The 22036-nt window shown below is 47.1% G+C and overlaps 1 protein-coding gene across 1 annotated transcript in view; it reads right to left on the reverse strand.

Annotated features, from left to right (window-relative positions):
• Positions 1–22036, reverse strand: part of LOC133355247 (xanthine dehydrogenase-like) — an 85933-nt gene that overhangs the window by 38697 nt on the left and 25200 nt on the right. The window contains 4 exon segments of the mRNA XM_061572627.1: positions 801–930; positions 6275–6298; positions 6300–6356; positions 6358–6420. Coding sequence (XP_061428611.1) covers positions 801–930; positions 6275–6298; positions 6300–6356; positions 6358–6420 — 274 coding nt within the window.

The raw sequence follows: 22036 nt of genomic DNA on the forward strand, positions 1-22036 counted from the left end.
GGCGCTAATCGGAGGTGCGGGGAAGGGCAACACAAATTTTGTTGGAGAGTTGAACAATGAAATTAACAAAAATGTATTCACATCATTATGAGTACGTGTGTGTATGGTGAACTTCTTTCGTGCTGTACGCAGCCAACGGCGCTAATTGGAGGTGCGGGGAAGGGCAGCAAACATTTTGTTGGAGAGTTGAACAATGAAATTAACAAAAATGTATTCACGTCATTATGAGTACGTGTGTGTATGGTGAACTTCTTTCGCACCATACGTAGCCAACCACGCAAATTGGAGGTGCGGGAGTAGCGGCGTTTGAAGCCGTTGTTGTTGGGATCTAGCAGATTGGCTAATTTAATTCACATCTGGCCGCTAAGTCAAGTCAGTTTTGCTTACACACGCGGTGCCTTTCCGTACTGGCGCAAATCTGCCACTCAAAGCGCCATCTCATTAATACTCAAACATAAAAATAGAACATTCTATGCAATGAGAAACAAATATATAGACCATCTGATATAAATATGCTGTCAGCGGCACTGCCACTAAAGTGGGATTGGCGAGGGGTAGAAATGTGGAAGATTATTTATTTTCAACCTCGCCCTATGCAATGTTGGATATGGAGATTTTGAAGAACAGTATTCTGAATTCAAAAATGGCATCATATTTAGGATAACTCAATTTCCGGCGTACTTTTTGGAATAGCGTTATATCAAAGCCAATATATATCGTGGATGAACCTTGCTACCTACTTACTGATTCGTCATATAATTGCTTGAGGATATGAAGTTAAATATTTGAAGAGTCCGTACCGGCCACACACAGCGCGATAGACTGGCCCGTGTAGAGCACTTGGCTGGAGCAAAAGATCTCTTCCTGGAGGAACTGTGAAGGCATTGTGGAATTACGACCTCCTGGCGGGATGTCAGCGGCCGTTATCACCTGGATGGAGCACACATTGCAAAGCGATCAAACAGCGTCGGGCGTGAAGACAACATTTACTACGGACACGCACGTTCTTAATGTATGCTGCCGTAGTGTGACGGTCAGCACAATGGACTTGCGATACGAAGGTCGCCGGTTCGATCTCACCACAGGGAGAACCTGCAAACTCCAAATACACACGCGTCAGGGTCGGGATGGAACCCACGACCTCCCGTACACCAGGCGAGGCGGTTAACGTCTCGCCGCCGTGCCAAGATGCTCACTGTGCTGGAGTGGTGGCTGCAGTGGTTAGCACCAGTGAACCTGATGACCCGAGATCCATACCCGGCCACGGCAAACACCGGTGGCAAGCGATATCTAAAACCGGTCCTGGGTCCCACCTTCACGAACCCACGCTGAACGGAGCGGTGAAGTAGAGTAGAAACAACCCCCCATGACCAACGTGGCATAGGGGGAGGCCTTCATCCCACAGGAGATTGAAAAGGGCTGCAAATTACAATAAATAAGAGACAGCTGCTGTCATTGTAATACTCTTCTCACCATGCTGTACTCGGAGCACAAAAAGTAATCTGCTTTCTTTATGTAATAAAACGTCAAGATGCTGGCTATTGTGAGTTTCTTTTTTATTCTCTAGGATTTAAAAGATATTCTGACCTTGGTTTGGGTGTGCTATGTAATTTTTTTGCGAGGGGCAATAGAAAAGTATGTTTTGCTGTTGCTTTGTAGATGGTTGTGAGATGCAGTTGTGCATGAACGACGCAATATAAAATAGAATCATGATTATTAATAGGAGCATAGATCGAAAAGTTCGAGCAATTTTAAATAATCAACTGTGTCAGTCTTCTGCATTCGCTAACTTTAGTCCGCCGTTTCGATTCAACTCAACATTTAAATGTCGCGCTGGAAAAATCCGCGTAGCCAGCTACCCAGCCAGCTCTGGTGGTAATGGTCCGCAGGCACTAATAATCGAGTTATCGTTGGCACGGGAAAGGAGTCCAGCCAGCCAGCGAGGAAACTGGAGGCAAAGATTGTGTTTTAATAGCAGTATGATTATGACGCATTCTTGATGTCACTGGTGCACGTCCGCTGGGTGGGCGTGCGTCTCGCTTTGTAAAATGATATATTACCTGGATAATCCCTCGAGATTGAACATCTCATTTGCAAGGGTGTCTAGGGTGTCATATGACACGTGCGTGGCACAGGTGTGACGATTTGTAGCTATGCCACAGGAGGGCAGCACTGTGGTTAAAGCCCCGATATGGAAATGAAGGAGATCCTAGGTTCGAATTAGGTTTTGAGTCACCAATGATTACATCTTACTGGACATCTTTGAAAAGGGGCCTTATAGATCATCGGATTCCTCCAGTACAAATACACATTCTGGTCCTACTCTGAAATCGGCTTCTCGCCAATGACTGCGCCAAAAGAAAATCGTATAAATACTGTGATGGCATTTTCCAGCTCTCAGAACGAAACACTGTGGTACTGGGTTGGTGGGTGCCACCGCGCGATGATATAAGAGCATGAAATAAGAGGTCCACTGAAGAGACATCGAAAGTCATTCTGTGGCATCAGCTGCTTTCCAAAAGCTAGGCGATGCACTGCTCCACCGCAAGAGTTTCTGAACGGGGACGTCTTTAGCTCACGACATGGCTACAATTGCACATTTGATATATAAGCAAAAAAAAAATGCAATTACATTCTGGCACATTTATTCTAGGGGGTGAGGGGGGGGGTTAAATATTTTTTCTCGAAGCTATCACGCTTCAATAGACGTAAAAAAAGGGTTAGAGACACGAAGGCGCACATGTGGTAAGAGCAGCGGGAGACATTTCTTGAAATTACCTTCACTCAAAAAACACGGCAGAAAAAAACAACTCGTACGGGCGACCCCGTTGTATCATGCTGCGCACATTTACCAACTGACGGACGCGCAGACATCTTAGCACCCCACCAACCCCCGTTTGCCGAGCCCGGTGATTTTTTGGAAAAAAAACGGGTTGGCCAGGAGTTGCGGAAGGACCAGCCTTAAATAAACAAGGGCCTTCCAAGTATTAGAAGAGGTTCATAATGCTGCGTCTTACACCGCTGTGCCTTCTAGTAACGGCGATCGTCTACGGCTCTCCGTCAATCCACCGCTGGGTTCAGGCCTGTCTGTCAAGGCGGATGTTTGACCGGCACCACACGCCACGTGTCAACCGCGGTTGGGTATGAAGGACCACCCCCGATTTGCGTCGTTGGCTACGCACAGGCGCGAAAGAATTTCAACGTGCTTGCGCTCGTACAAACACGGTGCCCAGGAATGGTTTGAGTGATCGCAGTCGATAACAGGCGCTCTGGTGACCCAGGGTCACCCTTATAAATGTAACTACCCCTCCGAGTCTCTTAAGTTCTCACCTATTTAGGCAAATTGAAAATCGAACGTGAGAGATGGAATGGGGAAATGGTCGCGAGCATGGACTTGGATTCAACAGTGTGAGATACCAGGACAAGGGGAGTTCCAGACAGTAAGGACAGCAGAGGAGAATGAGCGATCAGCCTCTCAGCTGAGGTCAACCGGAGATTTCGACAGAAATGCCTTGGTCGTTAGAACACAGGTCACCAGAAAGGGAGCAGAGGGATAGGGCGAGGGAAGAGGTAGGTAAGGGGTGAGTCCATTGAGGATGCCAACTCATGGCCTAGTGTACGTGAATTTAGATTGGTGTTTCATTCTTCACCTGAGGACGGCTGCTTGCGTTGTGGCCGAAACGTCGTGAGAATAATTTTATTATGTTTTATTTTAATTATTTTATTACTTCCCTTCTACGTGACTTTACCGAAAGAACCAAGAAGATAGTGTATGTGAGTTTAGAAATCCTTTGCTTCTATTCGTTGGCATTGTTGTTGCCGTGGATTTTTTCTCGGGGCCCTCCTGTTTTTCCATCGGCAATTTAGAAACGTGCGTTTAGATTATTGAGATTCATTTGGCTGCTATAAATGTCCACGTGATGAGCCACTTCGTTCAGCTATCATTTGTGGACCAGGTCGCTTATGAAAAAGAAGCTAATCGCTCAGTAGGCTTTACATGGTAAAATAAAGATATTTTTTTCCGTGATTTTCTTACCTTTCCTCCTATATTTTGAACTGCTGTCGTGATTTTGCATTGTTTCTTTCTCTAACTTTCTGACCTGCCCCTACTGGACAGTATCAATACATATTCAGATTTTTGGTTCTATTCCCTTTCATTACATGTAAGACATTATTACATTATTATTATTGCATTTTTGTCGGGTTTTTTTTTGAAACATGAAAAAAGTATATTAAGACTACAAATACTGTTTCCGTGGTGGTCTAAAAAATACAGCTGCAAAAAGTATCTCTAACAAGGAACAGATATGTACAGTGTTTAACTTTTTGAACATTGTTTTATTTTACTTAATTCCACATAATAAAGGGGTCCGTTGGCTCTAGGAGATGCACGTGTGCATTGGAGGCGATCCAAAAGGTAATCTGAGTAATCGGTTACACCATTCACCCGCGGTAGTTTTGACAGATTACATTGTGGATTACCTCTGCTCCCAAGCAATCGTTTATCAAATATATTGTTTTAATTTTACACGTTAAATCAGTTCGGGGAAGCTCATGAGAATAATGCCCCTGTGTTGCTACTTGGCCAACAAAATGAGATCTTGCATTGAAGCCCCGTGCTGTAATCTGCACACACAAAGGGGGGTCTGCGTTCGCACAGGAAGATTATACGCTCCCCTCATCGTCACGTAGAAGGGAAGAACCAAGAATATCACAAAACTACTTCCGATATCCCGAAACGTGACCACTTTCAGCTACGCATTGGAGGGGCGCGTTTTCCAACGCCATGTCACGGGAAGTTGTTCGTCGCATGGCAGTCAAATTGAGCTGAAAAGTATCCGGATAAAGTGAAAGCCAAAACGTTAACATGAAAATAAAATAACACTTTAACCAAATGTCACATGTTTGCGCATGAGGCTGGAGTAATCCTGACGGCCTATAAATCTTTTTTTCACAGATGTCCAGTGAGTGTCCAGGGGAAACCCGCACATGTGAGGAGATAATTCTCCAGTGAAACCAAGATTGAGCATTTTGAGAGCTGGAATATAAGCCGCCCATTAAGTACAACGCCAAATGTTGATATAAAAGTTGTGTAGTCAATGGTGACCAGGCTGAGATCATCCAGCCACTTCAAGCTGCTATTTACATGGGATTCAAGAGATGTGTGTACAGCAGCAGTTTCTAGGAAGAGTGACATTACGGTCTTAGTCAAGATAAACAAACCCCTTGAAGGTGCATCATATATTTTCCTTCAAATCTATTCCTCACTCGAGCAGCAATCCGATGTAATCTCATGGTATTCTACCAATTACAAGATGCACTTTTCCCCCAGTACTAAAGGAATAATTGGCGGTCCACCTTGTAATTCGGTAGCTGTGCGTGTGTGTGGAGCGGTAGTGTTGTGGTTAGCGCGCCGCGCTACGAACCCGGCGACCCGAGTTCGATTCCCGCTCGTGGCCAACACCGGTGACGATTATCTGAACCTGACCTGGGCCTCCTCCCCTAGGTCGACTGGGCCTCAATTGAGTACCTGGTGCAGTGTGTAAACATCGCCACAAGGGAGATAAAAAGGCGGCCGGGCGTGGTGCTGGCCACCTACTCCCCCCCCCGTGTGCAATTCCGGGCCTTCATAGGTGTTACTCACTAACAGCACTTGCCCCAACAGTGTGTTAAGGCTATAGGGGGGGACCTTTGTTTTTGATCAGATTCGTGTGACTCTATTGACTCCGGGAACGTGTTTGGGGTGCGTCTTACTTCCTAGAGCATCTTATAATCCGGAGAATATGGTGTGGGTGTAGATATAAAATCTATTCAGGGCCCCCTTGTGCATCCACTCCTGCATAAAGCGCACACCAGCTATGAGAATTGCTTGATCAATCTTCACTATACTGGTCAGGGCAGGTTGGTGAAGAGGGAGGGTGGGCAGGGAGGGCTCAGAACTGATTCAGATATCAACCGCTGTTAGGTCGTGGTCAGGAATCAAGCTCAGGTCGCCGATGTTTACAGCGCAGTAGGCTAACCACTCCACCTTTGCTCGCCTCGCAGGGATCCAATTCCTAATTCATTTGCCTGTTCCTTCAATTTGTCAGTGTCTATAGTGCAGTGGGGGGGGGGGGGGGGGTGTGGAAAGCGTGTCTTGAGATCTGGAGAATACGGTAAATACGAGACACATGGGCACCACCCGGGGAACACGGGCCCAGCTGCAAATGCAGCTCGAGTGCTGCGGAGAGGAGGCATCGAGTCACGGGGCCGCCGCACACGTCCGCCCATTTACCCTTACGGCCTCGGGGATGGCGAGAGGCGGCTGCGGAGTCGATGGAGACGAGCTTGGCGCTGGGCACGGAGCTCTGCGCGAAACACCGCGTACAGCTCCCCGGCCATCGCGGGGATGTCGTTCACGAACTCCGCCTCTCCGCTCGCCTGCGCAGGAGAGAGACGGGACACGGGAGTCACACGACGCGCTGTCCACCTGGCGTATATCCGCGCCGGTGGCGAGATGTGAACTACCTCGCCTGGTATAGAGGAGGTCTTGGGTTCGATCCCGACCCCGACGCCTGCTGTATATTTGTAGTTTGCATGTTCTCCTGTGGTCGCGTAGATTTTTCTCCGGTTTTTCCTCCACATTTAGAAACACGCGTTTCGAGTATTTGTCTGCTATAAAGTTCCACGTGATAAGCCACTGCGTTGAGCAATAATTTGTGATAGCCATGCCGCGTGTGAAAAACAGCTGTATAGCTCAGTGGGACAAAAAAATTGTTTAAAATAGAAGTAGTGTCTTTTCCACTGGCTATTTGCCGAGCTGAACCGAACCAAACCGTGAAGCTCTGGCCTCACAAGACGACTGAATCTGGCTCGAGGCCAAGATCGGTCTAAGAGCAAATTGAATTCGACATACATTGGAACTCGACAATTGTTCACTGCGTGTGACGGCAAATGGCACGGCTCAGGTTCTGCAGTTGAGCTCCTCCTGAACCACGCAGGGGTGATGACGTACATGTACGTCATCATGATCGGAAGAACATTTAAAATAAAGTAACTTCATCGGTACCGAGGCTCCCACAAGGTCAAGTTCATTAATAAGGTATAGGCCCTGTGAGCCATTCGGCTCTTGAATCGGGTGCAACCGCAACAAACAAAAAACATCTTCAAGTGAATATGTGACTAAGTGCAAACAGAAAATCCAAGAAAAGACAGCAAAATATTGCAGAAAAACACCGTACAAGGTCTTGCGGGAGGGCGTGTGGCACAGTGTGGTGCCGGCTATCACAGAATGCAGTCGTGTGGCTACAGTTCTCTGCGGTGAGTAACAACGTATTTTAAAACAACGGCGCTACACCTCTCTAATAAACATTAACGCTGAGTCGTTTGCGCGTTCCGAGATTCAGCGGTCAACGGGATACCCACCATGCAACTTGCAGACGCCTCGGACACGGGAAAGGGTTAAGGCGTCTCTTGCACGTGCAAGGAAACGTGAGCACCCGGCGGCAAAAGCCCACGCTTGCTAGGGGATATAACTAAGGTCTACAGAGACCGTGTTCGCGAACTCACTTGCTGTGCTGCCATCACGTGGCCACCTTGCAGCCCAGATTATATTTTTGGGAGCTTTACAAACCTCTTGAGTGATCCATCAACCCTCGACTATGAGGAGCACTGGTGTGCGCCACCATGCATGCACGTTGAACTTCTTTCGCACCGTACGTAGGTGCGGGGGGAGGACAACGAACTGAACACGCATGGTAATACCGCGGTACACGTCGTCCGATGCGCTCCTGAAAGTTGCGACGACCAATATCGAAGAGGCGTAAATCAAAGCGATTTTGTCCCAATCACCAAAACACGGTACGTGAAAAAACGCCGCACTCAACCGCGCGGTTGAGTGCGGCGCAAAGTCGTTCCGTGCGCAGGGTAGGTGGTTGAGGCAAAGGCGGAGAGGCGACGGATGACGAGAAAGGAACGGACGATGATGCTGCCAGCGACGTGAGAGTGTGTGTGGGAGGGGGTGTTGAGGACACGCAGATCACTGTTAGCGGGTCTTAATAATAAAGCGACTTAACGTATTCGCGAAACGACGTAAAGAGGGGGTAGACGTAGATCGAGGTATGAGTATTCTTGGGTTTTTTCGGTAAAGTCACGTAGGTAAAAAATTTAAATTAAATTAAAATCACGACGTTTCGGAGGCAACACAAGCCTCCGTCTTCAGGTGGAACCGTCACAGCACGATAGCTGTATCATGAGTGTAAACCGCAGTGTAAACCGCAGCCGGTACACGCGCATTTGTCCAGTCACGCAGAGCACACTACGCGAGTTATTATTTTTCACTGCTGCACATGTGGCGCTACAATACAGTCACACGTCAAATTCACGCAAATATTAATAAAAAAAAGACTCCTTTTGTGGGCCCTCACAGAATCTTTACATGGAACCGCAGTTATATATATTAAATTATTTGCTTTTATTCCATCCTCGCCCACAGGCTAGCCTTTAAACTAAATAAAGACCGCAATTTTCTCTCCAGTTTGTATGCGTGTGTGTCTGTGTTCAGGAAAACTTCAGGAGCTCGGAGTGAATGAATAGGAGCGTGGGCCCGTGGATTCTGCAGCAAATGAACCTCCTCCCCCCCTCCCAGCCCCGCCACACTCACTCACTCGCTCTCCGCAAGCCAAGCCTATAATGGAAACTAGGTCAGCGATGCTGCTGGCTTGGCACGAACATTTACGGGCGCGCCGCTGGCGGACGGTCGTTCCCCCAGCCAAAGGGGAAGATCGGAGGGGGGGTGGCGGGAGTGGCGGCGGTAGTAGCCACGGCGAAGAAAAAAAAACCTCTCCTTGTCTACGATGGGTGCGCACTCTTACCCCCCCCCCCCCACCACATTGAGGAGTGCATTTCCCCTTTCACTTTTATGAAGAGGCAAGGCGGTGCCGCTCGCGGCTCCGAACCGACGGTCTCACGAATTTCCCCCCCCCACGAAACCCATTAGAAGACGACGTTGTCCACCGGGACAGTGTTGCTTCGTGGCCAATGACGAGTGGACATTTATCAAAGCCTCGGAACACACAGACAAAAAAAAGTTTTTTGTTGATTTTCTTTTTTAAAGGTGGCCGCCAATTCTTAAGAGCTTGGGCGCTGGCAATGGCAACGGTACGATCCTGGAGCAACGCAGACGACTGACAACCACAGGAATGAGAATCCCCGTTTAGATTGCAGGAGGAATCCGACGAGCTGTGAAGCTCTTTTATAAATCCTTTATATTAAGTTCACTTGCTTGCTTGCTTGCGCGCTTACGACCGTGCAAATATTTCGGTCGTTTTTTAACCCACTTCCCGTGATCCAATCGAGCTGACATTTTGCACACAGGCTCGTTGTGCGTGACAATTTATTTTCGTGAAAAAAAATTCCCCAAATTTTCCACTTTTTAGGAAATTATTTTTTTCATATTTAATTTAAAATACCAATGTCATCAAAATGAAACTCTTACTCAAGAAAAACAGAAATGAATAATAAAATAAAACCGATGCCACGCATATAAAGGATTTATAGTGAAAAACTTTGTTTTCACGGGTTAATTTTTAAAGTTGTCCAGTAGGGTCGGGTCAGCACGTTACAACTACGGATTGCTGCCACATCTTCATGTTGGTCTCTGGCATGCGTGGATGTATGTACGTGTATATCCGTGTATGATATCTTAGACGTGGTTTAGTGGTAATGTATTGAAGGTGGAGGGGTTACTAGCCCCTCGCACCCGTCCAGAGCCCCCCATTTAGCTGTTGTGGTGGCTACAAATGCCCCGAGGGGAAAGGCCAATCGGAATTGGCTCTCCCCCCACGGCACTGTCCACGACAACGTTGCCCGTCCGGCACCACGAGGAGGTAGGGGGTTGTTTTGCCATGACAGTTGGAGGCAGTCGCTCACAACAACGAGCGGAGCACCGGGTGGCTAAAGCACAGCAAGTTGGCACAGTCGGGGGCACAGGTGGTGCATCAGCCACTCATCTCAGTCAGCACCTGGGTCTGCCCCGTGGCCTCCTGCCACCGGGCGTTCAACACTTCACGTGGCCTCAAGGTGCACATAGCCTGGCACAAGCGTCGTGGTGACGTCACCGCCACTTAGTGGCGAATGGCGGTTGTTGTTGTTGTTATCCGTGTATGGATTTTTTGTACGGTTTGCTGCTGCAACTTTTTGGTTGACCCTGCCCGTCCTAGATACGGACAAATGTGTTCTCAGTCGAGCCAGAATGACCATTTAAATGTTAGGAGATATGGAACGCATAGAATACTATTTATTTATTTACACAGGAAATCCTTTCTGGGTCTCAAGGGTCTTTTTCAAGAGTCCCGAGTTGAGCCGTCGGGCCGATTCCGCTAATAAGCGCTTGTAATGTCGGGAGAAACTGGAGCATCCAAATGAAGCCCAATGGCGCTATACGAGGTCCACACCAATAGATTCAAGAATCCAATTGCTGTAGCCGCCATTTACTTTTCCCGGACACCGCGCGGTGCAGCAGGGCCGGGAAGTTTCACGGAACCGCACGATCCACCGAAACCTCGCCTCCAACGCGCCGGGATCACAGCCACGAGCGAAGGCACAACGCTCGAGCCGTGAGGGTGCGTGGAGTCAACCAACTTGCGACACCGTGTTACAGCAAAGTTCTCCCGAGGCCCCTGACGTCGCAGATGTAAGTCGCGTTCGGCGAACTGCTGCGGGATGAAGACCCCGCAATGCACATTCAGCCGGCTGGCAGACCCATCAGCATGGCTTCCTCACGGTCAAAAGAGCTGTGGCAGGATTTTGAATCCTCGAAACGCCACTTCGCTCCGCATGCACGCACGCACGCGCACCCTCACACGGCAAACTACAGAACCCTGAGTCAGGGCCTCCTGCCTGAGCATGGGATGGTCGCTCATCTCCACCGACGGCCCTGAGCCAGTGGCAGCCATTCCACATTACCGTGGTGGAGTCCAGTCTCTCCATGCACCGATTCCCGCTGACCTTTATTGACCCGAGGATTGGAGGAGGGGGGGGGGAAATTGGCAAGTTGACTGCCCGACCAAGATATGAATAAACTCAATTTCAAACGAAGCGCTCCGACCACAGCGCCACGCACCGAGTGCCACGCACCGAGCACTCGCAATGCAATGAGAGACACGTGCAGAGGGCGGAGAGGTGGCGCAGTGGTTAGCACACAACACTTGCGGATTCGACGAACAGAGTTCAATTACCGGCCGCGGTTAACTTCGGTGTCGACTGGTATCTGAACCACGCCTTTCCGCCCCCCCCACCTTCCCCCCTACACCACTCCACGCTCACTAGCGCGGTGACGTATGGACAAACAACCCCCATGACAGACACAGTGGGGGGGGGGAGGCCTTGCATTGACAAAGGGTGTGTCAATTACATTACGATTATCAATTTGCATACACAGAATAGCTCTGCGTGTCGATCCAGGATGAAGGACTCTTGAAGGCTCATCACGGGAAGGACCGTGACAGCTCATCGCAGTGGAGGCGTGGGGAGGCGTTGGGTGGGGAGGGAGGTGGGGGGGTGAGGCGTGGGGGTGGGGTCGGGGGTCACACGGGGGCGTTGAATGAATGCTTATTTGACGCGGCCCGCTCAATCGCTCACGCGCTGGCCGGGAGCCCGGGGAGCTCGCGGGAGAGTTTCCAGAAATCGCGCAGCCTCAAAGAAAAAACCCCCGGCTAGGTGGGGACAGAACAGAACAAAAAAACACACACACAAAAAAACCAACCGCTCTCAACTCACTCCGGCAAAAAATTCACCCCTGCCAAGCGCTCGCTCTGCGAGAATTCAAATCAGCCTGCGCATACATTCTCAAAGCGGCACCTTGCTGGTCGGGAGGCATCATGATACTATAAATAGTAAAATTTTCTGTTCTCAAATTTTTCTCTCTTTGCACAGTGTATGTAGAAGGGTATATTTTTACATTTCAGATTCATCGGAATCTTTATTTGGACCGCAGGAAGTTACAACAGCAGACAATGCAACAACAACAAAAATAATAGGAGTGGAAAAGCGAGAAAAAGTTAAGTCGCAATTATCAAGCAATTATAATAATAAAACTATACTAAGGACCTGGATATTTATATTATTTTATTATTTCCCTTCTACGTGCCTTTACTGAAAGAACCAATAATATGAATCCCTGCAGTCACGAAAGCTTTAAATCAAAATTTATACTAAGCTATATTTATTTTACCAGGTAAGGCCCACTGAGCTATAGTTCTCTTTTTTCCCGTTGAAATCTAGAGCAGTCAAATACTATGAACGCTTGATGTTGATTCTGAATGTGGAGAGAAAAATCAGAGGACCCAAAGGAAAATCCCCATGACCACGGTGAGAGAGAATCACGCAAACTCCAAATGTACAGGCGTCAGGGTCGAGATCGAACCCACGTCCTCCTAAAACAGTCCGAGACCACACCGAGATAACACACAGTCTTCCCTCAATAATGTTTGTGGGTATTAATGCGATGGCGCTTTGGGTGGTATGTTTGTGCCAGCAAGTCGCCACGTGTTTAAATAATTATATCGACTTGATTCAATCCGCTGAGTTGCTAACTTGATAGTAATTATTAATTACAAGAATTCACAACCCCTTGCCGATCCACCTTTGGATAAAAGCGTCCCCATGCCGTGTCGGTCATGTGGGGTTGTTTGACCATACTTCACCACGCTGGTCAGCGCAGGTTGGTGAAGGTGCAGGAGAGGGGGGTCCAGGCCACGGTTGGGACATTGAAATCGAGTCGCCTCGCTCACAGCGCAGCGTGCTAACCACTGCCCCACCGCTCCCCAGTTGCTTCACTGTAACGGATGGAAGTCGCCACTTGTAAGGTCAACACTGAGTTGCCGAGTGGCGCCCACGGTCACCGCTGAGCCGGCTTGCCACGCTCCAAGCCTCCAAACCGAGATGGCCAACAACGGAATGACCACGTGAACATGGAGACATTTCGGCTTTTTTTGGTTTTGACTTTTCATTATGTGGACCAGAAGCATCGCGACGGCGTGGGGAAGCTTTCATCCGAGCATCCGATAGATGACGGCGTTACACGCGCTTGTGTGTGCGTGCGAGCGCACGTGCAGTTGATCACGTTCGGTGCCGGGGGAGCGGTGGTGCCGTGGTTTGTCACGCACTGCGCGCCGGTCTCAGTGACCCGGTTCTCAGCTACGGATAAAATCAGCGGTGGGAAGTGGTATACGGGCCTGTCCTTGGGCCCCTCAACCCCCTCCAACGTTTTAAACTAGTACCTTATGCCGGATTTCAACATCAATGCCGGGTGGGCGAATGCGAACAAGCCACCTCCCGTTGTGTGCCGCGACATCCTTAAGAGGTTCTAGATTTGAAGCTTTCGTGACTGCAAGGATTCATACTCTAAGGTTTTTTCGGTAAAGTCACGTAGGTAAAAAATAAAATTAATAAAAGTAAAATAAAAAATCACGACGTTTCGGAGGCAACACGGAAGCTTGGTGTTGCCTCCGAAACGTGATTTTTATTTTACTTTTATAAAAAAAAAAATTACCTCCGTGACTTAAGAGGTGCTCGCTAAACCGAGGGAGGAGGAGGGGGGGGGTTGTTAAGAAACATGGGTGGGTGGGGGGCGAAAAATTACCGTCTCCCCCCCGCCCCGCCCGGACCACGACAGCGTGCATCTGGATTAAATAGTCGCGGACTTTTAAGTCAGCGTGCCGTCTGAGATTAATCGCACGCGCAGCCACATGGCGTTGGGAAGGGGCGTACAGTAGGAACGCGCGTTATTTCATTTTATTCCTTCACCCCCCCCCCTTTTCCCTGGAAAATAATTTAAACGTGCATAAATAAAAAGGTCTTTATACCTCGAGCCAATTGTCATCAGGGTTTCCAAGACCAACAACTGTACTGTGGGGGAATTTCAGCTTCACTTCCTCTGGCCATTTAAAAGGAAAAACTCTTTGCCAGAACGGCTAATGCGTTTTGTGCGTGCTTGTGTGTCTTTGTGTATGAGTTACGGGGTGGTGTCGTGGTTATTGTAGGCACCATCCCGGGTTCTGTTCCTCTCGCCACGATAGCGCTCATCGCGCACTTGAATTGTACGGCAAAGGCACACCGAGTCTCACGACCTGCGGAGGATTTTAAAAAATTTTGGGGGGGCTGCTCGGAGCGTTACTCAAAAAAACGTTCCGCATGTGGAAGAAAAAACTGAATTGCCAGAGAGAACACCCCACGCATGTGAGGAGGAAAAAACTCAGAGGATTTTTTTTTCCGTTAGTTTCAAAATCACGAAAGAGTCATAATATGAATTGCCGCTTGTACGGTTGGATGACATTTTTGTAACGTGACTGTCCCATCAGATAGACACGGGGTGGTGGGTGGAAATTACACATTCGTCTAAAAGGGAGCAAAGCTCTCACATCAAATACTTGCAGAGTTATTGGAAGTCTGTTTTGTATTATTAAGAGTCCAATCGTCTATTTTAAATAAATCAGCATGTTCAACTTGACCGCCTAGCACTCCGAACATTAATTTTGTCTGCTTTTTTATCTGTACGTCATCCCCTATGCTCGCCTCTTGTCTGTCTGCCTAGTTTCCTTCCCGTTACTTTGTCTAACCTCCCTGTCTCATGCCAGCTTTGCTTTCCATTCAGGTATCTTTCTATCATTCTGTCCGTGTATCTGTCTGTCTGTGTGTGTCAATGTACGTCTGTCTCTTCATGTTTAATGTAAAGGGTACAAAAATACCAAAAACTACTGCCTATTAAAATAACAGCTTTACCCGTAACGATGTAATTGCACTTTAATAACAACAACGCATAATACGCGGGGAGTGCTGGTGCTGTGGTTAGCACACTGCAATATGAACTCATTCACCTGAGTTTGACCACCTATCACAGCTAACTACGGTGGTGATATATGCAACGGTCCTGGCTCCCCTCCCTTTTAGCAACCCACACCGATCAGAGTGGTGAAGTATGGTCAATAACCCACCATGACTGACACAACATGGCCAAGGCCTTCATCCAGCAGTGGATTGACAAAGAACTACAAAACATTATTATTATTGTAACATACAGTAGAAGCCCTCTTAACGACAGTGATTGGTTCTATGAAACTGGTCGTTAAGCGAAAATTAGGAACTACACGTTAAAGGCTTCATTCGTTCCGAAAGTTACCCTTTTTCACCTAAAAAACCTACTTTATAATATTTAAACAATGGATATTAACACATGAAGATACTAACATTATGAACGCATAATATTAAAGTAAACGTGGATAATCAATGCACTAATTCATATTAACTGCACCCACAACATCCGTCGTTAACAAGGGAATGGTCGGTAAGCAAACCCATTGGGCTCTATGGAGGCACCACACTACTATATACTATACACTACACCACTATACACTACTATACACTACACTATACACTACACTACTATACACTACACTACTATACACTACACTATACACTACTATACACTACTATATATTACACTACTATACACTACACTACTATACACTACATTACTATACACTACACTATACACTACTACACTACATTACACACTACTATACACTACACTACTATACACTACACTATACACTACACTACTATACACTACACTATACACTACTATACACTACTATATATTACACTACTATACACTACACTATACACTACTATACACTACTATACACTACACTATACACTACACATTGGGCTCTATGGAGGCCCGTCGTGAAGCGGTTAGTCGTTAACAGCGGTGGTCGTTAAGAGGGGTTCTGCTGTATAACTGTCGACCAGATTGGTTGCAAAGGCATGTGGTTACCGACACTTTACCCCACCACTAAACGTTTTCCGCCATGCAGACGGAGGTGATCGTAGCTCAACAAAAATCAGCTCCAGGAGGTGGTCGGGTGGCTCGGGGAATTAACCCGACACCACGCGGGGTCAGGGAACAGAGCCAGCACCGCCCAGAATGCTGGGTTCCAGTCCCGGCTTCCCACCCGAAATGAAATCGGGCTCCCAAGTGCAGCGAACGTGATGGTCTGAGACTGGCCACGCGACAGCTGCACGAAAGAACCAGACGCAGCTTCGCTTTTCACCAAAACGGGCCACGTGGCCCAGTGGTAGAGCGAGCAGCTCACAATCCAAACGTTACAAGTTCGAATCCTGGATAAGGGTTGACTCAGCCCATCATCCCTCCAGGGTCGATAAAAATTAATGTTTGTGGGGAAGTCAGCAGTGACTATCCAATGCATAGAACTGCCACCCCCCCCCCCCCCCCCACAGGAATGGGCGCCACGGTGGCGAGATGTTAACTATCTTGCCTGGTGTGCAGGAGGTCGTGTTGTCGATCCCGACCCTGACGCCTACTGCACATTTGGAGTTTGCGTGCTCTCCCCGTGGCCGGGTGGATTTTTCCCCGGGTCCTCTGGTTTTTCGCTCTACATTTATAATCAACAACAAGCGTTTAGAGAAAATGGCTGCTATAAATTTCCACGCGACAATAAGCCACTATCGCCGAGCTATAATTTGTGGCCACGTCGCGTTTGAAAGAGAGCTCAGTGGGCCTTACCTGGTCAAATAAAAAAGAAGTTTCATTTTAAAATGCATGCATTTCCACCACTGGCTCAGGGCTGTTAATGGGAGATGAGCATCAATGCCTCAACGCTCTGAATTCACACGTGATGGTGTATAGCGTGAAGAGCAAGTCACACAATCAACGGCAACTACCACAGACAGCAAGGCCTCGTGTGTTTTGTAGGACAGGCTAGCAGCGTCTTCTTGGTTCTTTCGGTAAAGTCACGTAGAAGGGAAATAATAAAATAATAAAAATAAAACAAAATAAAATAAAAATTCTCACGACGTTTCGGCCACAACACAAGCAGCCGTCCTTAGGTACAGCCTATTCAAGGCTAGCAGCGGTCAGGAAAAAGCAGCCACTGTAATTTCCAAGTTAATCGATGACGTCGTGTGGATCTGCCGTTTGCAGGAGCTCCGGGGATGGAATATTGGTCTCTCTGTACGAACTGCATTATCCACATCAGAAGACTCACGTTTTCCCCCCTGCATTTTTAGAGCAAAAAAGACTTGGGGGTGCGTCTTTCAACCTGGTGGCTGTGGGCGGGCCCGGGTGCGGCCAGATTTGTATCACTTTATTGGCACTAGGCACGAGTTTGCGAAACGTCTTGCTTTCTGGAGCGTCCCGTAATCCGGATAATACGGCCAAGGGCAAAAGCAAAAATGCTCTTTTTTTATTTTAGTTGGCACTAGTTTGGATCAGTGAGTCATTTAGTGCTCCCAGTTGACTCTGACTATTCCTGTGTTGGACAGTTAGTTGCACTGCACCATGGCCCTAACTCACCAGAGCAATCAACAAATAATTTACTATTTTAATTCTAGATTTGAAGCTTTCGTGATTGCAATGATTCATATTCTTAGGTTTTTTTCGGTAAAGTCACGAGCCTTTGTTATGCAGTCTATTCTTAGTCTTAAGCCTCACCTTACCATATTAATAATAAGCATGCGGCCCTTGCCCCACCACCTTCTCCAACCATTATATAAACGGAGTGGTAGCTCCTGCAATCTCTCATTTACTTGATACAGCTGTCGTGGCTGTGACGGTACCACCTGTTGCCTCCGAAACGTCGTGATTTTTATTTTATTTTACTTTTTAATGTTTTTACTATTTTAACTTAACAAAACACCTTTCCTCCACCGCCATTTTTATATCGGGGCCATACGGCGCGTGGTTGTGTAGGCGAAGCGTGATCACGCGGTCTTAATGCCCAGCTTATTCCTCCATTTTTAGGTTTTGCTAAATTCTTTACATGGGCAACGCTCACCAGCTATTTCTTGATTTAATTTCTGAAAGTCTATTCAAGCTAGTTACTTGATTTCTTTTTTTGGAAGGCACAACTGGATGTTTAAGGCTACCCACGTGGGGCCACATCCACAGTGACAGGCCTTGTAATTAGGGAGCTCATCTAGATCCAGACGCATATTTACGTTTAAAAAAAAATATTTGGCCGCGGCCTAAATGGATTTTCCGGCCTCAGACGTTACGTTTGGCCGGCAGCTTGCAACAGCTGTGGAGCTTTTCTGGGAGCTGGGAAGAAAGAAAAAATGGATTCGGCAAGTCTGCTTGTTTGCAAAACTTTACAAAATGTGGCCCAAACAAATATGAATGAAAGCAAAAAATAATTTACGGCAATAATTATCATAGCAATACGTTGTTGACGAAAATAAACAATCCAATTCGTCATTTGTGTTTGATGAAACGGTGCTACATTTTTTACGGCCCGTTAAAAAAAAAAGCGTGAAATATCCTGAGAGAACTAGTGGAGTAAGTGGCTGGAAAATCTGCTTGTCTTCAAACTTTTTTTTTATTAAGTAGAGACGGCACTCTGTGGGATCGCTAGACCTAATTAAATCCGCCTTCTGCTGCAACCCGAACTCCTTCTAACACGTGCGCACGCAACACTGTGACTGAAATGACATTCAGAATGAGAAATTAACGTGACCCCCCCCCCCCCGCTAAAGAAGGAACTAGCGAAGAGAAACCGAGCTTCAACTAACCCTGACTATGAATCTAACCCAGCTCTTGCCGCGCGAGGGCTCACGCACAGAGCTGTCTAAACACCTCCACGCCGAGAGGCGGGCTCCAATGACTAGCAATACGTGTTTCCAATTAAGGCGCTCGGTTCTTTAAAGGGGGGCATGATTCATGGCTACATAGTCAAGACGTCAAACCTCACCCACGGACCTCCACCACCAATAACTTGCTGCGGACAGTGTGGAAAAGTGGGGTTCGGGTTTTTTTTTTAACTGGCGGGCGAGCGTGTTACATCTAAACGCTAAATCGATTTGGCAACGCAAATTATTCCTTGAACACGTCCTCCAACGCGTCCAAGGTTTCCTACGCGCAGCATACCCCCCCAGCCCCTCCGTCAGGAAACTAGGAGGGCTTTCTCAGGAGCTGCACGGGGATGGGCTTGTGGGGGCTGGATGGCGAATATGTTTTGTTCTTGTTGCAATCGACAAGAGAGGAATAGGGAGTGGAGGAGGAGGAGAAAAATAAAAATAAAGATTTTCCCACCTAATGTCGCAGGCGCAGGGAGTTCACAGATGGAAGCCGTTTAAGTTTTTTTTTCATTTTGTTTCAGAGGCTCCCAAACCCCCGTGCCTTGCTCGCAAAAACGCTAAATAAAAATAATAAAATCCACTGAACATAAACGACAGGACACAGCTGTCTTCACACTTCCACCCTCGGCAATCGTGAACTCTAAGAAAACGCGGGCCTGCTGCAACTAAGTGACTGATGTCTGCCAGAAATTAATGCCCCCTGTAACCGTGAGGTCAGTCATTTTTATTTTGTACCCCCTTCTTCCAAAGGGCTGGGAACACTAGGAACACATTAGCAATGGGTCTGTATTTGCAGCAATGTGTGTGTTTCCACTACTGCCTGAGAAGAGTGCATGACAGCAAGCTGCAAAAACACACGGTTGCTAGGGCTTGTTTGTTTATGTATAGAGTCAAGTGTAGTCAAAGTGTCCAATCTGTTCAATTGAGAGTTGAGATGTTGAGGCCTGTATGTTTGGAGCTTGCATGTTCTCCCCGTGGTCGCGTAGATTTTTCTTCATGTTCTCCGGTTTTTCCCTCCACATTTAGAAACGCGCGTTTGGGGTATTTGGCTGCTATACATTTCCACGTGATAAGCCACTTCTCGTTGGGCTATCATTTGTGGCCAGGTCGCTTCTGAAAAAGGGCTGTGTAGCTCAGTGGTGCCTTACATGGTAGATAAAAGAAAAATCAGAGATGTGCACTGTTCGTCCTGTGTCCTATCGCCCTGTCGTTTGAATGTTTACATCGAGAAACGTCCAAATTAAAATCCCTCTTATCTTTCATGGTTAAATCGTTTAAGTTGATTACACTGGTCAACACACTTTTTCTGGCATTAGGTATTCCAACGGTTATAAGGTAATTTTGGGGTGCTGATTCCAAATCTGGCATCAGTTTGTGTCTATCACATCAGGTTTTTGAGATATCAAATATTGCATTTTCAATTAAAACTGCAGAAGAAAAATATAAAATAAATGTGGATATCTATATAAAATTATATTATAAACACACTATCCTAAAAATACAGCACCATATTTTAACACTAAAGCAGTCACTGACTCGCAACAACTTGCAATCATAAGTGACAAGAGTTAATTTCGGGTAAAATCAATGAAAATGGAGTATGCCGATAGCATAAAAATGAGATGTGATAAAGCAAATCTGAGATCAGATTTGGAATCAGCACCCTGCAAAAGTCCAGGCCAGAAATTTTTTTTTTTGTTGACCAGTGTTATCTCTCTTAGGTAGCCCTGTTGCTAGGGATGGAAATTCCACACTTCCAATGGCGGGGGCCAGTCTCTCCATTGTACAATCGCCATAGACTTCCCACTAAGTGGTACTCATTTTTGTAGCTCAATAGAGATGATGAGCCGAGCCGAACCTGACCAGGATTTAAAGGCAAAGTCCACCACCCGGCTATATTAGGGAGCGTGCTGACGAAACGTCCAAAATCAGCAAATTAAGTGTGGCGTTCATTATTGAAATTGCAATTGATTGACTAGAAAAGCTATAAAACGCCAGGATTTTGTTTAATAGACATAAGTAAAAAAAAAAAATGATTATCTCATAGATAAGTACATTGGCTGTGGGTTGTCATGTTATCCGACGTAACGTTGAAGCGCTTGCTGCGATGTGGTTTGGCCAGAAGATTCCAGCGCAGGAAAAAACTGGTTCCTCGTGGACATCTAAAGATCTTCTTGGTTCTTTCGGTAAAGTCACGTAGAATGTAAATAATAAAAATAAAACATAATAAAATAATGCTCACGACGTTTCGGCCGCAACGCAAGCAGCCGTCCTCAGGTGAAGAACAGGTCTGTCGAGAAGACAGAGTCTGAATGACAGACCTGTTCTTCACCTGAGGACGGCTGAATGACAGACCTGTTCTTCACCTGAGGACGGCTGAATGACAGACCTGTTCTTCACCTGAGGACGGCTGCTTGCGTTGTGGCCGAAACGTCGTGAGAATTATTTTATTATGTTTTATTTTTATTATTTTATTATTTCCATTCTACGTGACTTTACCGAAAGAACCAAGAAGATGAATCCCTGCAGTCACGAAAGCTTTAAATCGAGACATCTAAAGAGTTACATTCCCTCTTACGCTTTGGATTGCTCTCAACGATTTCGGCCTCCTAGCATGGAGAAAACCCATTAGGTAAATGGCCAAATAATCCCGATACCGTAAGAACCTCAAGGCTCCGTGAGGCTCTCCTGGGTAAATAAAGGATTACGGTGAAGAGGAGCACACCGCCACTGTGAGCCCAGAAACCCGACTTGGATTCTCGACCCACAGCGAACACCAGTGGCGAGTGATACCTAAACCGGGCTCAGGTGTTCCAGCAACAACCCGCAATAATCAGTGCGGTGAAACATGGCACTGGATGCAGCAGTGGATTGCTAGCCGTAAATTAACATTTTTGAGTGTAAGATTTTTCCAAACTAAAATACCCATTCAAACTGAGTAAATCGACGACCGTGCGCCTAATTTGGCTTCATTCGTACAAAGTCTAACCCTAACCCTGCGACACTTTGTCCTTTAACAATCCTGCCGAGCTCAACGCACGGGGCGAAGAACCGGTGATGACGTAGCAGGCTGTTCGCCAAAACTTGAATTTGCTTGAAGGAAAGTGGGCAAAACTGAGTCCTGCTCGAAATGTTTTTGTTTCAGATGAATACACGGTGGCATTGTCAGCCATGCGCCCAGTACGCTGTCGAACGTGTGATCCCAGTGCCCTCAGTAAGATGGGCATCACCCACGACGCTTAAGTCACCCTGTGTCACCCCATCAAACCGCGGCTGCACCTCCGATCAGCAACGGTTGGCTACGGAGGGTTGAGAAAGAAAAACATTTTTCGAAGTTCAACAAACATCCAGGCTGTGTCGCTGCCTGACACACTGGCGCCCTCTGTCGACTTTTTGTGTGCAT

The sequence above is a fragment of the Lethenteron reissneri genome, chromosome 50 (assembly GCF_015708825.2).
Source record: "Lethenteron reissneri isolate LAM-NWPU_2019-01 chromosome 50, ASM1570882v1, whole genome shotgun sequence".
Classification (NCBI taxonomy): Eukaryota; Metazoa; Chordata; class Hyperoartia; order Petromyzontiformes; family Petromyzontidae; genus Lethenteron; species Lethenteron reissneri.